Source organism: Thermobia domestica, chromosome 9 (assembly GCF_964235325.1).
Source record: "Thermobia domestica chromosome 9, izTheDome1.hap1.1, whole genome shotgun sequence".
In the NCBI taxonomy this organism is placed as follows: Eukaryota; Metazoa; Arthropoda; class Insecta; order Zygentoma; family Lepismatidae; genus Thermobia; species Thermobia domestica.
The window spans coordinates 175,223,769-175,243,433 of record NC_137462.1 but is presented as its reverse complement, the minus strand read 5'-3'; the positions used below and the strand labels follow the sequence as shown (position 1 = coordinate 175,243,433).

At 34.5% G+C, this 19,665-nt stretch overlaps 1 protein-coding gene across 4 annotated transcripts in view; it reads right to left on the bottom strand.

Moving 5' to 3' along the window:
• Positions 1-1,799: 1,799 nt before the first annotated feature.
• Positions 1,800-19,665, bottom strand: part of Grip163 (gamma-tubulin complex component 6) — a 97,967-nt gene continuing 80,101 nt past the window's right edge. For all 4 annotated transcript variants that reach the window (XM_081725484.1, XM_081725481.1, XM_081725480.1 and 1 more), the window contains exons 15-18: positions 14,550-14,720; positions 10,394-10,616; positions 3,008-3,207; positions 1,800-2,080 (exon numbers count right to left, since the gene is read on the bottom strand). In XM_081725484.1, the coding sequence (XP_081581610.1) occupies positions 1,989-2,080; positions 3,008-3,207; positions 10,394-10,616; positions 14,550-14,720 (686 nt within the window). In that variant the 3' untranslated portion in view covers positions 1,800-1,988. The remainder of the gene's footprint in view (positions 2,081-3,007; positions 3,208-10,393; positions 10,617-14,549; positions 14,721-19,665) is intronic.

Here is a 19,665-nt window from a genome sequence, read left to right as displayed (position 1 = left end):
CTTAAAGAGAAAATGTATTAAGAAATGTATTATGATTATGGAGAGAGTGAAAGTGCAAGGGAATAGGTTGCAACGACGTGTCGATGTCTACCACACCTGGAAAAGTGTAGTACAAGCGCTATCGATTACGTTGAAAACCGAAATATCAAGGTCCGTTCAGTATCCTACAATTGGAAAAACTCAGTAGTATAGTTGATGCTGAGAATCATACAGCAATCAAAATGAGGATAGAATATGGATTAAAATATATCTTAATTTGTATGTTATTTGCGTTTGGGGACAGCTGTCAAAAATCATGCGAAATTTAATAGTATTTTTATTATCTTTACGTCGTTCTCAATTCATCCATTGGGAAAAGTATTTTACATTTAGCATATTGATCCCACGCAAATTCATGGGTGAATCTATGAGAACTTCCTCATGGGTATATGATGAGCATATATGCCTTCGACGGGGGAGAGTCGGGTTCGATTCATGGTAGGAGCTCGTGGTTCGAATTTCATGTTCAGCTGTAGACCCACGTCTCATATAGTTTTGGTGCTAAACAGGACGCTAAACTCAAAATTAACAAATTCATGTAAGACCTCCTCGTGACTGAATGATTAGCCTTCTCCAATTCGGCGCAAGACTCGTATTCGATTCAGTGAGAGCTATTGTGGTTCGAATTTCACGTTAAACTGTGGGTTCCCGTCTCATATAGCTTCGGTGCTAAACGGGACGCTAAATTCAACTCAAATCAAATAAAACAAATTCATGTAGAAACTCCCTGATGGCTGCATGTTTAACCTACGCCATTTCGGTGCAAGACTCGTGTTCGATTCACGGTGGGAGCTAATGTGGTTCGAATCTCATGTTAAATTGTGAGTCCATATCTCGTATATCTTCGGTGCTGTGAACGAAAAATTCAACTCCAAATCAACCAACCAATTCAGTGATTCGAATCTAACGATAAACTGAGTTCAGGTCTCACATATCTTCGGTGCTGCGATCGAAACTAAGCTCCAAATCAACCAACCAACACATTTATGTTATGGAAATTTTATTATTTGTAACGAATTAGATTTTTGTCTAAACAACTTTTAATTTTACTCGATTCAGCTTGGAAGTAATTTCAATAGAATGAGTCATATGTTGAGATAAAGCAGTGAAGGGAGAGAAAATTTGAACAGATACAGCGCTGTGATCAGTTGTATAGTGTAACTGTACGGACTGTGATTAAGTTCGGATTTACATCTCATGCAGAAATGGTGCTAAAAACGAATGTTGCATTACGAAACAAACATAAAGCTTTGTTTTGGTGTATGATAGGACTCACTATTTGCAAGTAAGCTTCATATGGAGATGGTAAGTATGGTAAGATCACCACTTAAAGACTCCTTCATTTTAATTTAGTTCAAGTTATTAATTCTTGAATGGAGAATTTCATAGTAAAATACCAGTGTCACATGAAACTGAGCTATCGGTGAAACGTAGTTCAGAGGCCACTGGATGTCAGATCACGTTGTAATGAAAAGTTAAGCTGTCATGGTATTATCTGTAGTCGAGCGGATGAAAGATTTATTGTATTACATACAGTGTTTTAATATTTATGAAAGTATAAAGGTTAATTATATCTGCAGCACATTTCTGGCTTCACTTCTCTCAGTGTGATATTTGGTCTACTCTGGAGATTTGCAATGCTTCATTTTCTGCTTCTTTTTTCGTACTTTAGATTGACACTCATATTTTAAAAGTTCCACTATGTTTCACGATTAGATTTATCGTGGAATGATTGATAACTTGAGATAAAATAAACGAGATTTAAACAATAAAATAAATATTTATTTACAGAGCGTGGATATGGCACAATTACATATTTTACTACTGCTTATATACATGAGAGCTTCTTTAATACTGAGTAAAGAGGCATTCTATACACATACACATGAGTATTACGTATTACAAACAGATGAAATACCACTCTAAGAGTGTTTGACTTCATGATTCCGTTAATATATTTTGTAGTAGTTATTGATATTCAGCATTTCAACTAGCTCGAACATATGAGCCTGATAGCCTTTTACGGCGAGCTTCCAAGACACTGAAATAAATAAATAAAAACTATCATGAGTAGTTATAGATATTAATCAATGATAAAAATGTAAAGAACTATTTTCAATTCCTTTTAAACATAACTTTTAAAATGCCAGGAAAAGGTCAAGACTTGGTATAGATTCTTATTTTATCTAATGAATCCTTTATACTACAGAGTCCGCCAGAAAAATGCACACACTCTTTGTCATCCTGTATCAGGATACTGGAATTGACAATTGACAATGACATTTAAGTATATTGTAGTCCGGTTTTTCGCTCAACAGATGTCGGTACTGTCAGCACGGTTAGTGAGATAAGAAAATGATAGGTGCACGCTTGAAGAGCAGCGTTAAGTACGCTTTGAAGCGTTTTATCAGGTTTGGGAATGCCATCGAAGTGCAGCGTCATTAGAGAGGGGAGTTTGGCACTGAACGACTAACCCACCAAACAATCAAACGCATTGTTGGCAAGTTTGACGCGCATGGGACGATTTCCATTGATACATTGATTGCTGTAGCTGCAGCGACCGCTCATCATTTTGTTGGGTGTTTGGCCACCAACGGTCAACATTTTGAACATCTAATGTAAATATATGCTTACTTGACGGTTTTAACACATGTTTGAACAATAATTACAGGTAATTAAGAAATATGATGTTTTTTTTTCTTTTTCTTAAACAGTGTATACATTTTTTCTGGCGGACTGTGACAGAGCTATTCTGCATATTCATAATATTATTTTTCATTCAGATCTTTTATCTTTATAGGTCACGGAACAATTTCTACAAAATATTAGAAGTATTAATGAATTCAACAATTCATTGAGACTAGATGTACTAATAAAATCTTGATATTAACAGTGCTTAAATGAACTAAAAAATCACCATGTGTTATTTGATCTACAATCAAACCTAACCTAACATCAATCTACGAACCTTTTAAAATGAAATCTGAGTTCTCCTTAAAGGATGAAAATATTTTGGTTATCTTCTTATAGCATGGGTGTTCATACTGGTTTGTAGTACTGTTCATCTTCCATCTGTGAGATTTCAAATGATAATGAAATCTTAAAATGATGGCAAATATATTATTGATGGATTGCATTACTACAACTGCCTTTTGCTTCAGGAGACACCTAAAATATAAAATGAAGTACATTTACGCACATTCTAGAAACTAATCACATTATATCCACTGAAAACCAGAAATAACATATTTCACTAAATTAACAAATTGTTTATACAGAGAAAGCATCAATGGCTCATAATTTTAGGGCAAAACAAGGGTTTAATACAATAAAAATTTTGGAATGCAAGATGAAAAGAAAACGCGCTATGAATTTCTGCAGACTATTATTGACATCAAATGAACATAATACGTGAGAAAAAGCATTAATAATAAACAAAATTTATTGCTAGATGTTCAAACAATTATCTGTGCATCGTTCAACGCCAGAAAATGGGAATCACATCTGCAGAATCAGTTTAAGTAAAATTGAGTAAACTGTGCTGCATAAGTATTTACTGGATCTTAGAATGAATGGAAGACTTCCCACAAATTACCCAACTTTTATTGCTTCAAAATTTTTGGCGAATGCTTTTCACATATATTATTTCCTCTTCTCTATGTGCTTCCATTCCGAAGCTACAACTTTAAGTTGCTGTTAAAAGTTTCCTAACCTATTTGGGATCTACTGAGCTGTATTTCAAGTATCGAGTTATCTAAAAAGTATTATAAGACTTTGGAGGTCAAAACTGAGAATACATTTATTGTGATTTTAAAATGAAATTATGAAACCAGATATGCACCATTTTGTTCGATGACCTGCTATCATTTTTCCGGCCACACCAAAATCCCGTCCCTGTAGAACTACCTTGATATCGGGTCAAAAAAATTCTAACATGTAATTTTCACAGACCTCTTTTGAAACTACTTTTCAGGGAGTTCTGCAAATATAGAAATAATTAAGTCTAACGGCACCAGATCCGGGCTATACGATGGGTGGATTAAAATCCCAGTAAAAGCCAAGTTCTCTCAATTTCTGACAGGTCGTTAAAGATGTACGCCCTGTTAATGTGGAATATGACATCCTTTCTGCTGACCAGTTTTGCTTTAGTACAAGTTTGAGACTATCGTTCTTTCCGACGGCAGCAGCTCGTGATGCACAATGCCCTTCCAATTCTCCTAAACTTACCACGATCCACGATCTTTTTCCCACATCCACTTTTCATCACTCGTGATCAACAGCTTCAGTAATGACTCGAGTCCGTTATGTTTCAGTAGAGATTCACAGATAAAAATTCGATTAAGTAAGTAGTTTTTAAGTCAGATCATGTGGTTCCAAATGTCAAGCTTCTCTCTATAGCGAACTCTTTACAAATTGATTTAACATTGTTTGGTGATAGATGGTGATGGCTACTGGCAATGTTATGACTGCTTACACGCCGGTTCTTGCTCGACTTTTGCTAGAATACCGTCCACTTTTTCAGTGATTGGTCGGCAATGTGCGAGCAACTTTTTGGATCGAAAGCGACTGAACTATCATTTAGCTGTTCCTTTTGATAATGTATTTTGTCCATAAATAGCACAAATTTCTTTACCGGCGTGTACATCATTTGCGTCTTTATCGAAATAAAATTGTAAAATGTAGCGCAGTTTCGTAGAAAGTTAACTCACCTTCCCGGCGCAATACCTTACGTCTCATAGTGGTACGAAATGCCTAAAACATGGCCAAAAATGAAAATGTGAAGGTTCCTATTTGGTTAGTTTTAAGTAACAGGTTGGCTACAGTTACAGTTGGTCTCCTAAACTTCACCCATGGAAACAATCCGCCGTTTATACCAGAGCTAGTATTGGAAGTCAAAGTGAACCTATTTCTGTGTGTTTCGTAACTGCTCATGAGAGCGAGAAATACAGCTCGACTTTCATATGAAATGGTTTATTGTATTCTTTTTCCAATCTATTTAAATCAAAATGGACATTGTTCTGGGAGGTATGTAAAGTATTTTAGTATCCTATATTACTCGTTTAATACATTACTATACATTTATTTTCATTAATGTTTATATCAAGAAATGTTGAAATTATTACAAAGCAGATTAAAAATTGAACTCAAAAGTTATGTATGACGCTCCATTCCGCTATTTTTTTTTACTGGCACATAATCTATGATTGATTTACTACAAGAATGTGACAAAAGCAACTGCGCTTAGTTGTGCCTTTTTTTTTTTTTTTTTTTTTTGCACGTTACAAATGAATAAAAATTTCAGCATTTTGTTAATGTTGAACAAAAGCTTTAAAAAAAGTCTAAAATTATTATAAAGTAAGTAAAAATGATGTTCATAAAGCTCATACGAATAAAATCGTGAAGAACGAGAAAGAATACTTCAGTAAAACAGAAAATAATAGCTGATCATACATATTATAATTTCCATTATTTTGTAATTCATACGAAATATATACATCACACATTTTTCCCATCGTTCTGCAAGTTTGAAAATACCCTTGGGATAGAATTCCGTTCCACCTGCCCTTAGATACTGACGCACTGCTTGTCGAATATCCTCCATTATCTCGTAGTGATGGCCTCAGTACAGAGTGGTCCAAAAGTAGGTATACACCCCTCCATTGATCAAGTATAACATTCTAGTCTATGAGTTTATTTGCTTCGGCTCTTCCGAGCTTAAGATGTAAGTAAAAACACATTAAGAATAAACAATAAAGAAACTAAGTATACCTGATGGATTACGGTATTGTATACCTACTTTTGGGCCACCCTGTATAATAAAATTGAATTCAATAAAATTAAATAATTAGTAATACAAGAAGTGATTATTTGATAATATTAATTACATTAATTTCAGATTCAAAAAATAAAATCATCCAATTATCGAGGAAAGTGATATTTGTTTTGATAAAAGACCATTTGAAAAGAGATGTACAAATCATAACTGAAAATTTGGAAAATCGCCTATCTTCGAGAAGTGGACGTTGAAAAGCTCAAGAATCAACGAATACGTTGATAAAAAGATACCACGAAAACTTTTCACGAAAGTGTTCTCGAGACGTGACGACGGAAGATGGTTTTTAAGATTTGTGGCAACATCATACATCTGAGATCCATACATTTCAACTTTGCAAGAAGAGCCTTAAAAGGAAGTTAAGAAATTATCTGAAGATGCAGTGAAATTATTATGTTTATCAGCTCATCTCTGAGGAATATTTACAAGAAAATTCATCTAAAGATTCGGATGAAGATTCACATGGAGAAGCTGACCATGATTCCAATAAACCCGATTATTATTTTTTTGTATTTTCTAGACTTTTTAATAAACTGAACTGCATTTGTAAATGATTTGCTTAATTCTCCAAAAATACCTTGCTTTATCTGCATCCTATTTTTGCACATTAATTCTTCATTAACACAAATAATTATTTCTTTTTCAATAATTTCGATTTCTAATTTGTAATTATATCTTGTCACAAATTCATTGTACATTTTTATATAATTTAATCTTTTCTCCAATTTGAATCCGCAACACTGACGCCACCATTTTTCATTTTTCATTTTTTTTTTCATTTTGATATCAAATATATAATCAGTGAGTTGCAAACCTCCAGTATACAGTTTATTTGTTACTTTATTCCACTTTTTCAAAATTTGATCCGCCATTTTCAGTTTTCAATTTTGATATCAAATTCGTGATCAGTGAGGTCAAAAACCGCAGCATATCCATTTTTGTGCACTTTGAACTTTAGCCACCTTTTAAGCATTTCGTACCACTGTGCGTCTGGTTATAAGCATGCCATTACTTTCTGCACATCTACTAGCTTCAACTCTCAGCTGTTAAATGACGTTAAGCCTGACTCGCTCCGACCTATATACCCTGAGATTTAGGACTCTAACTTCTAATCTCGTGCGAAAAAGGCTCAATACTATTTAGACTATCTAATATACAAAAAATTAATGTTCTACTTCATATAAAGAATTTTGTTACTTATGGCGTACTAAGGCTTTCTTCATTTAAAAAAAAAAAAAAAAAAATATCTGCATTGTGATAATTTGTAAATATTTTTAAGTATAATAATAGATTTTTAAATATGAAAGAAAAACCCAAAACTTTTAAAAATATATACGTATATTTTATGATCGTTATTTGAAAATTTTGAAAGATGTCAATTAATAAAAGGGGTACTGATTTACAATTCACATCGAGTTCAAATTCACTGGTGGTTTCAGTTCTACAGGAGAGATCACAGATTGGTAATGGCGGTTTTGTCCCGTCTCCCGTGGCTTTGGGCCCTCCAGTGATTTTTCATTTGGAAGGCTCCAAATTCTGATAAGAGGTACAAATATTACAGGAAAAGTAACAATAAAATAATAACGAATTTGACATTGCATAATCATATATCCAGTATAATCTTACGTACAGACATAGTTTACTCAGCACAAAGAACTTGAGGTATTCAAGAAGTGGAAAACACTTGATTCCAATATTGCTCAACCTATTTCTTCAATTTGAACTGCTCAATTATTTCTAACATACATACATATTAACAGTGTAATTTGAAACGAATACAAAAACCAAGTAATGGTGAAAAATAACTAGCTTATTTCTTGTATATTTATATTTCTTAACTTGTAAAAAAGGACACGATAATATTTTCACGATGCATTGAAATTTGAGTATGCATTCGATTTCGACTGTTTCGAGAACAACTGAATAATTTATTATAGATTATTCATTTTCAGCACCAACGTGTAGACTTATGTTTAACGTAAAATCTGAACCACACGTGCTCCGACCAGCAATCGAATCCTGGTATCCCATACCAAATACACGTTTACTAACTATGTATCCATGAGGAAGCTCCAAACCTATGCTTGGAATTTAGCAAGTTTAGCGGGGTCCAAATCCCTAAATCCTGTTGGTGTTCGCCTTAAATCTTCCCTACATAATTTAACAATGAACTATTCTTTACTTATTGGTATTTCATAATTATCTGAATAATAAGAGAAACACTTAAATATTTGTTTGTGATTTAGCATGCTTGCATTCACAAAAACATTTCAGAGGTAGATTAATTTAAAATGTAGTTCAAGAACATTCATTCGTTCCCCCAATGCCTGAAAAACGTTACGCAAATATGTATCCGATGTTATTAAAGTATTTTATTTTTATCTTTATAATAATTTGTGTATGAGCATTGCAAACCAAACAATGTTTACAAAATTTACTGCCGAGTCCTTTTGCCCTTGAAACAATAACTATTCCCGTTATATACACGTCTTCTCTGCCACTTTCATCGAGTGGAAAACGCAAAATTAGCACAAAGCTGAAAGGTTCCACTCTATTTTCTCTGCTCCCGCCTTCCGTAAGAAAGTAGAAAAGTAGTAGTAAGTTTTCTTTCAATCACGGTAAAAGTGTGATTTCATTGTATGTAAGGACAGGCATTTAAAAGGGCTGTACTGTGAGGCAGGCGAACATGAAATTAGCTACGCCAGAACATGTGAATATTAATCATCGTGTTCTACACTATGTTACCAAATCTCTCATGGACTACAGACTCCAAATGAAAATAACTAAAATTTTTGTTCGGTTCTTCCTCATTTGTATACAGAAATAAATGTCCATAATATTATTTTTCTTTGTATCAGTTGAGAAGATATGTAACTTTTGTGACTACATTATGGAGCAGGCTCTGTTCAAATTTTACAACATTTTCAGATTATAGAAGTTTATTTCTTTCGGTGGTATAATTCAGAAAACTTTGATGATGATTAGAGCAACTTAAAAAAAAATAAGTGAATATATAAATAAACAGAGAAAAGGTAAGCTCTATTCGATATTTTAGTAATATGTTGCAGAAGTTAGTAGCATTATTATTTTTGAGATATTATTGTTTTTTTAAATAAGTAAGCAAGATAATACAGAATATTGAAATTATTGAATTAAGAGAATGGTTAATGTGTTTTTGTTCAACAGGATAGATCAGTGTAATATGTTGTACAACAATAACGAAGTATTATATAAACATTTTATACAGTCACTAAACAATTAAGTATATTGTGAAGTAACATTACCATTATCGGTAATTAAACGACTTATTATGCAAGGATTCAGAGGTAAATGCAACAAAATTCTGTTAATTTCATTTAGTCCCAACATATTGCATGAATTCCGTAACGTTGCAATATATCCAAATAAAAACGCCTTTGGATAGTTGCTTCGACGCTTCTATTAAAGGAATTATTATTTTTATAGATAAATAAACTAATGCACCCTTTTATCACTTGTATTTAGATAAATGCAAAAACATTTATGCAGTTTATTACAGGTGGGAAAATAGTATATATAACTGTTAGTCTCTACGAACAACTACCTATGCTATTTTCTCATCTGTAATGAACTAGTTACTTCTATCCATAGTACGAATTTAATATAACATATAATTGCCTACATTATTAATTATCCCCTGATATGACTTCTTCCGACATCTTTCAGGTGTATGTAATTTGAATAATTTCTGTAAATACCTTACACAAAATGTGATTTTATGTAAATTGCCGAAAGATGAACCCAAACGTATCTACTTTATCAGGAAGTTATATACATAAAACAAACTGTATTGATATATTTTGTCGGAAGCCCGTATGATTCGGATCCCACATGAACCTAGGTCCCGTCTCATTTAACCTTGATGTTGATTAGGGACACTAAGCTAAAATCAATTAATTATTCAATCAACAGGCCCACGTAAGAGCTGGGCTTTCGTTTAAAGAGCAATATTTTGTTTCATGAATTCAGAACTCAACATCATTACTCAAGATAACTGCTTAATTATATATATATATATATATATATATATATATATATATATATATATATTTCATATTCACAACTAACACACTGAAGATGTAGTTTACAGGAGGTTTTTAATGTTAGAAATTGACGAATATTTTCCACATTAAAACAGTTTTCTAAAAGTAGAACTTTTGTAATTTTCACGATAGAAAATGCTAAGCTATCCAAAGCTTTTCTTAATCTAATTATTCCTTAGAATGCTAGCTGTGACTAACGAATCTACTTGTCTCTAACAAAAGAGATACGAATACAGTTTTTGTTGAAAAAAAGCATTTCGAATCAGATTTTACAACCCTATGGTTTCAAAATTTTCCAAAGGATTTCAAGAGCGTAAATGGTTAGTATTTTCCTTGATGCGGATGGTGCAGGATAAAGTTATTGATTACAATCCAGTATTAATCATTGCATGTGATGTAAACGCCCAACGCAAAAAGAATAGCTGAAAATAAATCTCACCTGAAAAGCACATTTTTAATATACCGTACATGTACAGCATAGAGATCATCGAGTGTTTGTGCTCCTTGAAGACTATCTTCAAATTCCGCCCAGCTAACCTGTAACACAGTGGAAGCTACATAGTTTTGCATCCCACATATAAAATGATGCATCTCATGACGGAAAAGTTGAATTCTATGATATTCCGGTGATTTCTGGATTGCTTTCATGTCAATATCCAATCCTAGGAAAAGAAATTAGTTTAGATTTTTAAAAGAATGCACATAAAATTTCTAATTATACACAAAACAATTGCTTTTGCAATACAAAGTTATTTTCAATGCGAATGATGCAAGTTCACTATCAAAGACGAAAGTAATTACGGCAAGTAAATGATTTTCAACTCATGTTGCATCTCAACAGCGATCAGTTGCATGCTTACAACTGATTGTTTAATAAATGTTATTTCGAAGAAAGATTATATAGAAGGAAATTAATATGAAAGATGCAAATACAATGTAAAGTAACCTTAAACCACTACCTATTCGTTTAAATATGTTGTATTTAATGTTATCATAAAATTCTTTCCATTCTATATAAAGCAGAACCTTGATTCTGATAACAGAAATTAGGATCAGATTTATTTATTTACTTATTTTTTGCACGTTATAATTTCTATTATATACAGTTTTTAAAGACTATGAAACACACAAAACGAGAACAGACATCGAACACAGACAAAATGAAATCCTAATAGCCACAGCTGAGTAATCTTCCTACATTGTAAATAAGTATGTTTTCGTATGGGAGACCACCAAATATCAATTTCCCTTACCATTACTGTTAGATTGTTTAGGCATCGAAATGTTATACCATTATTAATTATCTGCAAAATACTGATTTACAAATATCAAAATATCGTTTCGCACCGAAATATAATCGGTTTTGAATTTTATTTGCGATCTAAGATTTATACTTTGAGATGTAACTAGAAATTAGTGCCTAATTTTCGGATCTTTATAAGTATCTTTCATTACTTCTATACTAGGTCTGTCTTTGGGTTTATTTGCTAAAAATGTAATTTTCCATAATAGCGACCACCGAGAAGTAGGATTCAAAAATTCAAGGATTCAATATTCCCTTACCATGATTACTTCAAACACCGATGCATAAGTACTTTCAAAGTAATCCCATTGATCGATGATACACTGCTCGAGTTGGTAAAGTTACTGAACCTACCTCAATGAACTGCGAGACTACTTTCACTTTACTTTCTCACGCAAAGTGATGTCCCTTTAAATGTTGCTTCGTCGGAAAATAGAAAAAAATCGAAGAGGGCTAAATCCGGCGATTAGGCGGGATGCTGAAGCATAAGTATTCTACGTTTGGCTAGAAACTTAGGCGTGTAGAGACTGGTGGATAAGCGCACTGTCACGAAGAAGGAATCATGGTCATCTTCGCCACATCTCAGACCGCTTACGACGGATGGACTTCCACAAACTGCTCACTGTTTACTGTTTTGTTTTCAGGAATGAATTTCAAATGAGCTGTTCCTTAAAGAAAGAAAAAATATTCGAGTATGATTTTGATTGGTTTGTTGATTTGGAGTTTAGCGTTGCATTCCGTTAGTACCGAGGCTATATGAGATATGGATTTACAGCTTTACGTGGGACCCGGAATTCATACGCCGAAGGAACGTACGCTAACCACATAATAACGAGGGAGTTTCGAACATAATTTTCTCTTCACTGCGATCCTGTCGTAGTTTCACTGATCTCGGTGAAAAAGACGATGACATTCATATTAAAGTAGAACGCTAACACACAACAGCAAGTTTCATCATCATTATTCTCTGTGAAAGGAACAATGTGCTTATACATGGCACATGTTACATGGCACATGTGACGATCCTGAGTCATAATATGCTCAAAATTAGTCATCGAATAACTGAGCACTGTTAACAATTTTCAATAGTTAGAGAATTCTGTGCTACACGATTACTGTTTTCCTCTGTTGGTGCAGTCAAATGTCGACTGGAGCACTCATTATCGGCGACTGATTCTCGATCCTCTTTAAATTGTTGATGCCAATTGAAAAAGTCGGCATACATTGACCTTCGCAGAGGTCCTCATCCAAGGACTCACAAACTTATATATATATCTGTAAAAATGATCTTCGAATCCTTTAAAATTCAGGACAAATTCTGAAAGTTCATCTTACAACCTGATTCTCTTTCGACCTCGGTTCATTGAAGTGAGTGGTTTGCTTCACAATTCCAAGGACATTTATAATTCAACAGGCATTAGTACAACTGTTCTCTGTTACTTATTTCACTTTTGTCGCATTTCTTATTATCGTTATCTGACGAACTGGAAGTACCTCCACAATATATTTAGTAATGGACTTCACAACTGCCATCCTTGCATTACTACACCTAGTTTTTTACTTTAATTTTGAAGCCACAGGAACAGCAGTTTCCAGTTTTAGCCAGGGCTATGTTGAATGTGCGGAGAAGGTGTATAAGGTTTCGATGGTTCCAAAAAACTTAACCATCAATGGATCCTATTTTTGCCGCATGTATACCCACGAAGTTGAGTGAAGAGTATTTGTCGCAGTTCGCAGAATTTTTCTTCTTAATTCTTTAATTAACGTCACTTCTATGTGTTAGTCTCACAGCAACATTGTCAGAACACTGGGATCGACAATCTCTTGTGTCAATTTTGTCAACCTTTAGTTTCTTTAAGCTGACTTCAATCAAGCTATTTGCGTCTTTCTACTTTATTTCTACAAAGCCAAGGAAGAACTCTCTATCGCGTGTTATTCTTTCCTCAAGGCCAACTTCTACGCACCTTACTGCTCTTGATATTTGGTTTTGGTGTGCTTGATCAGGACTGAGCTATTGCACTTACTTTTACGTCTGCTTTTCTGTAACCTCTGTCAAACAGTAAATATCACTACGGAATGAATTCGTTCTCAACACTAGGAGGTTTCTTCTTTGAAATAGGAGATTTCGAAGTGGGATGAAAAGCGGAGAGCAGAAGTTAGGAAATTATTCACTCTGAAGTCATTAGCCTGAAACATTCCCTGTGCTCCCGTAGAGGTAAGTTTTTTGTGGCAAAGAATTTAATGCATTGAAATAATCTCTTCAATATACCACCCACTTTTCTCTTTCCTTTTAAATCTGTTTGAAGTTATTAATGTATAACTTCTCTGTTTTTAAGTAGATTTCTGGCATATTCTTTGCACTTGGTAAAGGAATTATATCTTGGAATTTTTAGGTTCTTTCCAATGGTTAAATGATGTTTCATGTTTTAAAGCAGACTGATGGCTTGATGACGAGGAAAAGAGAAAGAAGCAAAAAGCAAAGTGCCAACTTTTTAGAAGAAACGAGCAGCCATAAGCGCATAGCTGTTTTCCAAGCTGACTTTTGTTTACTGAGCGAGTATCTGAAGGTGTAAAATGTTCCTTCTATTTTGGAATAATTGAAATAACTAGGCATATTATTTCTATCCTCAACTAATCAGGCAACAATCGAATTCCGAAAGTTAAATTTCACGGTGTTCCCTCACTTGTGGTTTCAGACCTCTAAAATCTCCACGTCTAAATCTCCACTCCACGCTACTGATATGGAGTCTAGTTGCTATTTCTTTAAGCACGTATAACATTTTGCTCCCGTTTGGTACTGGCACCCACGGCACGTGCTCTACTTGCTCCACCCTAGATGCCTCTCTGGTAGTAGTTAATCTTCTACGAAAATAATTACAAGAAATCGCCATACGATCATTGACAAATGACTTACATTATTTGAAATAATTTGTTTCTCTCCGTGATGAATTCACATGAAATAATCACATAAATAGAGCATCTTTTCACAATAAATTTGTCAGCTGATACGTTCCGAATAGGAAAATCTCATTGGTTTCAACCTTTCGGCTATTCTGACAAATCACGCGCCGGTGTATCATATTAGGTATATGCCGAGTATACTACGTGTTATTATACCAGGTAATTAGTAAGTTGTGAACATTTAGAGTGTGAGATTTTGTGTGCCTGCTTCACAGCTGAAAGCAAACTTACTAGCTACTGTACAATCAACTGCTCGCCGTCAAAACAATAAAACCTGTGAAGTAAATAAAAATTAAATTTAACTAAAAAACGATCTAATTTGACTTGTTACCTGGAGTCTTTAAACAGTGAAATATCTGTTCCAACGTCCATGAAGCTCGTCGAAGTTTCAATAAAAATGCAAACACATCGTTGTACTTTTTTAGTGCTTCTTCAGTAATTATAATGTTCAAAGGCCAAGACACATGATAATACAAGCGGACACAACGAAGAACATCAGCATCTACAATAATAAGAAAAATAGTTCAAGCACGATACTTTCGCTTTAAGTCTAGGTATAACAACGAAAATTCATTGTAAGAAATAAGAAACAACGAATTAATACCACAGCAACACAAAATTATTCCTCAAACTCTGGAGCAATGGAATCTAACACATGTCAACACTAAGGAAAAGTAACATTACTACCATAAAGCTGACCTCAAACTGTTTTATAATACATATTTCCAATTATTCCCAATTAACATGGTGAATACAAAAACATGAATTCTTAATGATAACTTGATTATTCTTTACACACACACACACACACACACACACATATTATATATATATATATATATATATATATATATATTGTTGAGGGATTGAAGTTAGATAAATTTTATTTAGGTTAAGGAAATAAATTACAAAATTATGTTGTCTATGTTTTGGTTGTGTCAGATGTAAGTACACATGTATTAATGTGCAATGTTGTGATTACGAAGAAAAACACAGAAATAATGCTGTGTCAGAAATGCTGAAAGAATAAGTTGTAATGTTTATGTTTGTCAATTGTCAACATCAACATAAAATTTTAGGATGTAACAAAATTGTCAGATTACGGAGATAGACGTCTGGAGATTTTGTCTATTTGATGATCATTGCAGAAATGTTAATTTCGGCAATGAGATAGCAAACACGTGGAGAAATGTGAAGCAAGGTGGCAGTCTGGAGAGTAACTGGATTGACATAAAAACTCTAGGAAATTGAGATCATGATCATTCGAAGATGGTCATTCGAAGGAGATCATTCAGAGGTTGACATTTAGAGTTTAGACGACGAGAGCTCTCAGACTGTTAGTCTGCAAAGAGACTCGCAATTCAGTCTTTTGTTATTTAATATTTCGACGAGATTTAATTTAAGTTCATTCATGAGCTATGGTCAACTAGTTCATAATACAAGTACTATAGCCGTTCTTCAGTGGAACATTTTAGCAACATTCTATCGCCAGAAGTTGGTGGTTACTCTGCTGCACCTTAAGCTTCATTAGAGACTACATCAACAGCTAACCAGAAGGTATGTGTTTGCTATTTGTTTTACATCATCAAATAGAGAATTTAATCAGACTCATTAAGTTGTGATCTGGAAATGTTTATACATCGTTGAAGTTCTATGTCCCACGGTTATGCTGGCTAGGCTAAAGGAGACGGTAATGATGAATAATGAATGCAATGGTGGAATGAATAAAGTGGGAGGAAACGGAAGAACCCCGAGAAAATCCACGCACACGGTGTTTGTCCACCATAAAGTCCACTTGGCATTAACAGATCTTGAATCAACAGACTTCGGAATTAACAGACAAAATATGACTATGTAGCAAATTGACTAATTAGAGAAAGAAACCGCTGATGGAAAATTTCGACAAGATTTTTAAAAGACGCGGCGACCGATGCGATTATAACATCATAGTGGTTCGTACACAGACAGACTGGTGACAAAAATTGTGGGGAAAAATTCCCCTGCCGTTTCCCGATTTCCCAGAACATTTCTTGAAATTTTTCCTGATATGCAACTTGCCATACAGACTTTCCATGATGATGGAAAAACAAGACTAAGGAAATATGACAACGATTATAATAATAATAATAATAATAATAATAATAATAATAATAATAATAATAATAATAATAATAATAATAATAATCATAGGTACTCTGCCATTGTTGGCAGGTCACTTGATGCAACTGAGAAGCTTCCATACTCCACGGTCTTCTACTAGCCTTTTCGTCTTCACGTACGCGGTCGCGGTGGCTAAGAGAGCGTTCACCTCTGGTGCTTGGAGTCGCGGGTGCGAACCCAGCCCCCGCCAAGTGAACTTTGTGGTGGACAAACACCGTGTGCGTGGGTTTTCTCGGGGTTCTTCAGTTTCCTCCCACTTTCTTCATTCCACCATTTCATTCATTACTCATCATCACCGTCTCCTTTCGCCTACCCGGCATAATCGTGGGACGTAAAACTCAAAGATTTCGTCTTCTCGTACGATTTTTCTGTTTTGACCGCCTATTAATGATACATAAATAATATACTTTTCCCTAAGCAATAGAAAAATGAAGAATATTAAAAAAGAGTATTTTATTATGAAATTACAGAACACTTATCTAATGAAGATTTCTGCACAAAGCAAGAAATTAAACATCTTACCTGAAAGCTTAGTGACACATTGCATCAAGAGGGAAGCGATAAGGTCAACGCCAATAATACCGGGAGACTTCAACAGCGTAGTAGGAGAAAGAGCTGCGAATAAAGTGGTGGGACCATTTGGACTAGGCAGAAGAAACGCACGAGGCCAAATACGAACACAAGGTTAAGAGAAGAAAACTCAAGCTGTACATGTGGAAAAGTCCAGGAGATACGAAACGCTACCAAATCGACTATGTTCTTGTCAAACAACATTTCAGGAATAGTGTACACGACGTGCAGACACTACCGGAAGCAGATATTGGTTTGGATCACAATCTCCTAGTAGCGGAAGTGCAAATCTGGTTGAAGTCAATCAAGAAATATGGGAGGAGAAATCGAAAATGGAACTTAGAGTGATTAAGAAATATGGACAGCGATGTGAAAGAGGAGATTAAAGAAAAATTTTGTGTAATGGGCGATATGGTAGGTAATGTAGAAAATAGTTGAGGAAAAGTTAAACTGATTCTAGTTCACACACTCCACAATAACATTCTCAAGAAAACCATGGATAACTGAAGCGATGCTTAAAATGAAGTGAAATCTTAAAGTTTTACGTCACACACTTATGCCACCTAGGCTAAAGGAGACGGTGGTGGAATGAAGAAAATGGGAGGAAACGGGAGAACCTCGAGAAAACCCACACATACAGTGTTTGTCCACCACAAAGCTCATTTAGCGCGAGGAAACGACGCTTAAGGAGATGGAGGAATGCGGAAGGGTGAAAACCACGGATGTCAAAGAATACAGAAAGCTGAATAATGAATTGAGGAGAGAGATTGACAAAACCAAAGAAAAGTATATGAAACAGATATGTGAAGAAATAATGGAACTTCAACGGCGCGGCAGATATGATCTGATGTCTCAGAAAGCACAAGAATTAGGAGGGAACGCTAACAAAGTATACGCACGTTTGAAACTGAAGATCAACAAGGTCATGTAGTCACTGCCCATCAAAGAATCCTAAGAATTTGGGAGACACACACAAAAGATCTATATGATCAGAAGAATCGCCCAAAAGACATTACCATCGAAGCGGAGAAAGAGGTGGATGATGAAGAAAAAGGACCCAGTATATTGAAAAGTGAAGTAGTGCAAGGCATCAAAGACATGCGAAGGAGGAAGGCCACAGGCCATTCCTATCTATGGGAAAAGCAGGCGCGCGCCCCCCTCCCCTCATATATATATATGTGTGTGTGTGGTATGTATGAAAAATATAATTTTATTATTGTTAAAGGCTAATACTTTTCTTTCTTGTTTGGTTTCTTCTGTCTCATTCCATTTGTTTTATGACAATGAGATACAAAATGCTATTTTACTATAAAAATAAAGCAAAAAAATCCTGCAATTATATATTATATTCAAGGAAAGCAGGGATCAAATTTATTTATTTATATATATATATATATATATATATATATATATATATATAGTATGGCGCTAAATTCGTTGTACAAAAGCTGAGGAGTGATTCTTGGGAGTAAAACAACCAAAAAAGTTCCAATAAACATAGGGCGAAACCCCCATCGTTTACGTGTTATAGGCTGACGAAATAATGAAAAACTGAATTTTAAAAGTTCATAGCTCCAAAACTATGGGACCTACCTTGGTCGGGTAGACTTTAGTGGGAACTAGTATGTGCCCTATCCAAAAATGTGTGTTTCAGAATCCTGAGGTGCTTCCACAACAATTTTTATAGAGGGAGTTTGACTACGGGCCTATGATATAAAGTACTCTCCAACTTTCTCCATAAAAATTGTTGCGTAAATACCTTAGGATTCTAAAATATGTATTTTTGGATAGAGCACATACTAGTTCCTAAGTGAAGTCTTGACCGGACTACAGTAGGTCTCATAGTTTTGGAGCTATGGATCTTTAGAATTCATTTTTTCATGTTTTCGGCAGCCTATAACACGTAAATGATGGGGTTTTCGCTCTGTTTATTGGACTTTTGTTTCTTTTACTCTCAGGAATCACTCCTCTGCTTTTGTACAACGAATTTAGCGCTATATTATATATATATATATATATATATCAGGGCGGCCCGTCCAACACCTGTACGACCTGTGCAGTGTGTACGAAAAACTGTACTTATACGCACTCCCTTAACTATTACCTAGGAAGTTTCTTTATTAACCTATTCTAGAGTCTGTGATTTTGATTGCTCTCTATATATTTCGACTTCATGATAGTAAATCTTCCGATAGCATGATCTTAGGGAGCTATTAATTATTACACACAAATTTAATACTGCTGTCACCACTTAGATGCAACCTGCAAATTCATTGATTCTCTTGGAAAGCAATATCGATTCTTCTTTCATATTGTGATGTTGCTCTTTCCCAACTCTGGGAATTCGATTACTTTTTCTTTCCTTTCCTATCTTCAATCTTATTCTGCTGTCTTTTTTCAACCCAGTTCTATTAAATTATTCATTTCTCTCCAACATGAACCTTCCCTCTAAATCATTACTTTTGTTACTTGAACTTGATCTGTTCCATTAGCAACTCTAACTGCATGCTATACCTCTCTGCAAGCAACAAGAATTCCTTCTTTCTGATTCTCGATCAGTAACTGCTAGTCCAGAAGAAAAACTACTTTCAACCCATGTTCTTTCATGTGATAGTTGAAACATGCTTACGTATACTATGTTCACAGCCTTGTTCTTTTTCATACAGCGTGTAATGGTATAGTTCATATAGCTCAGTTGAAAAATATTTTACATAGTT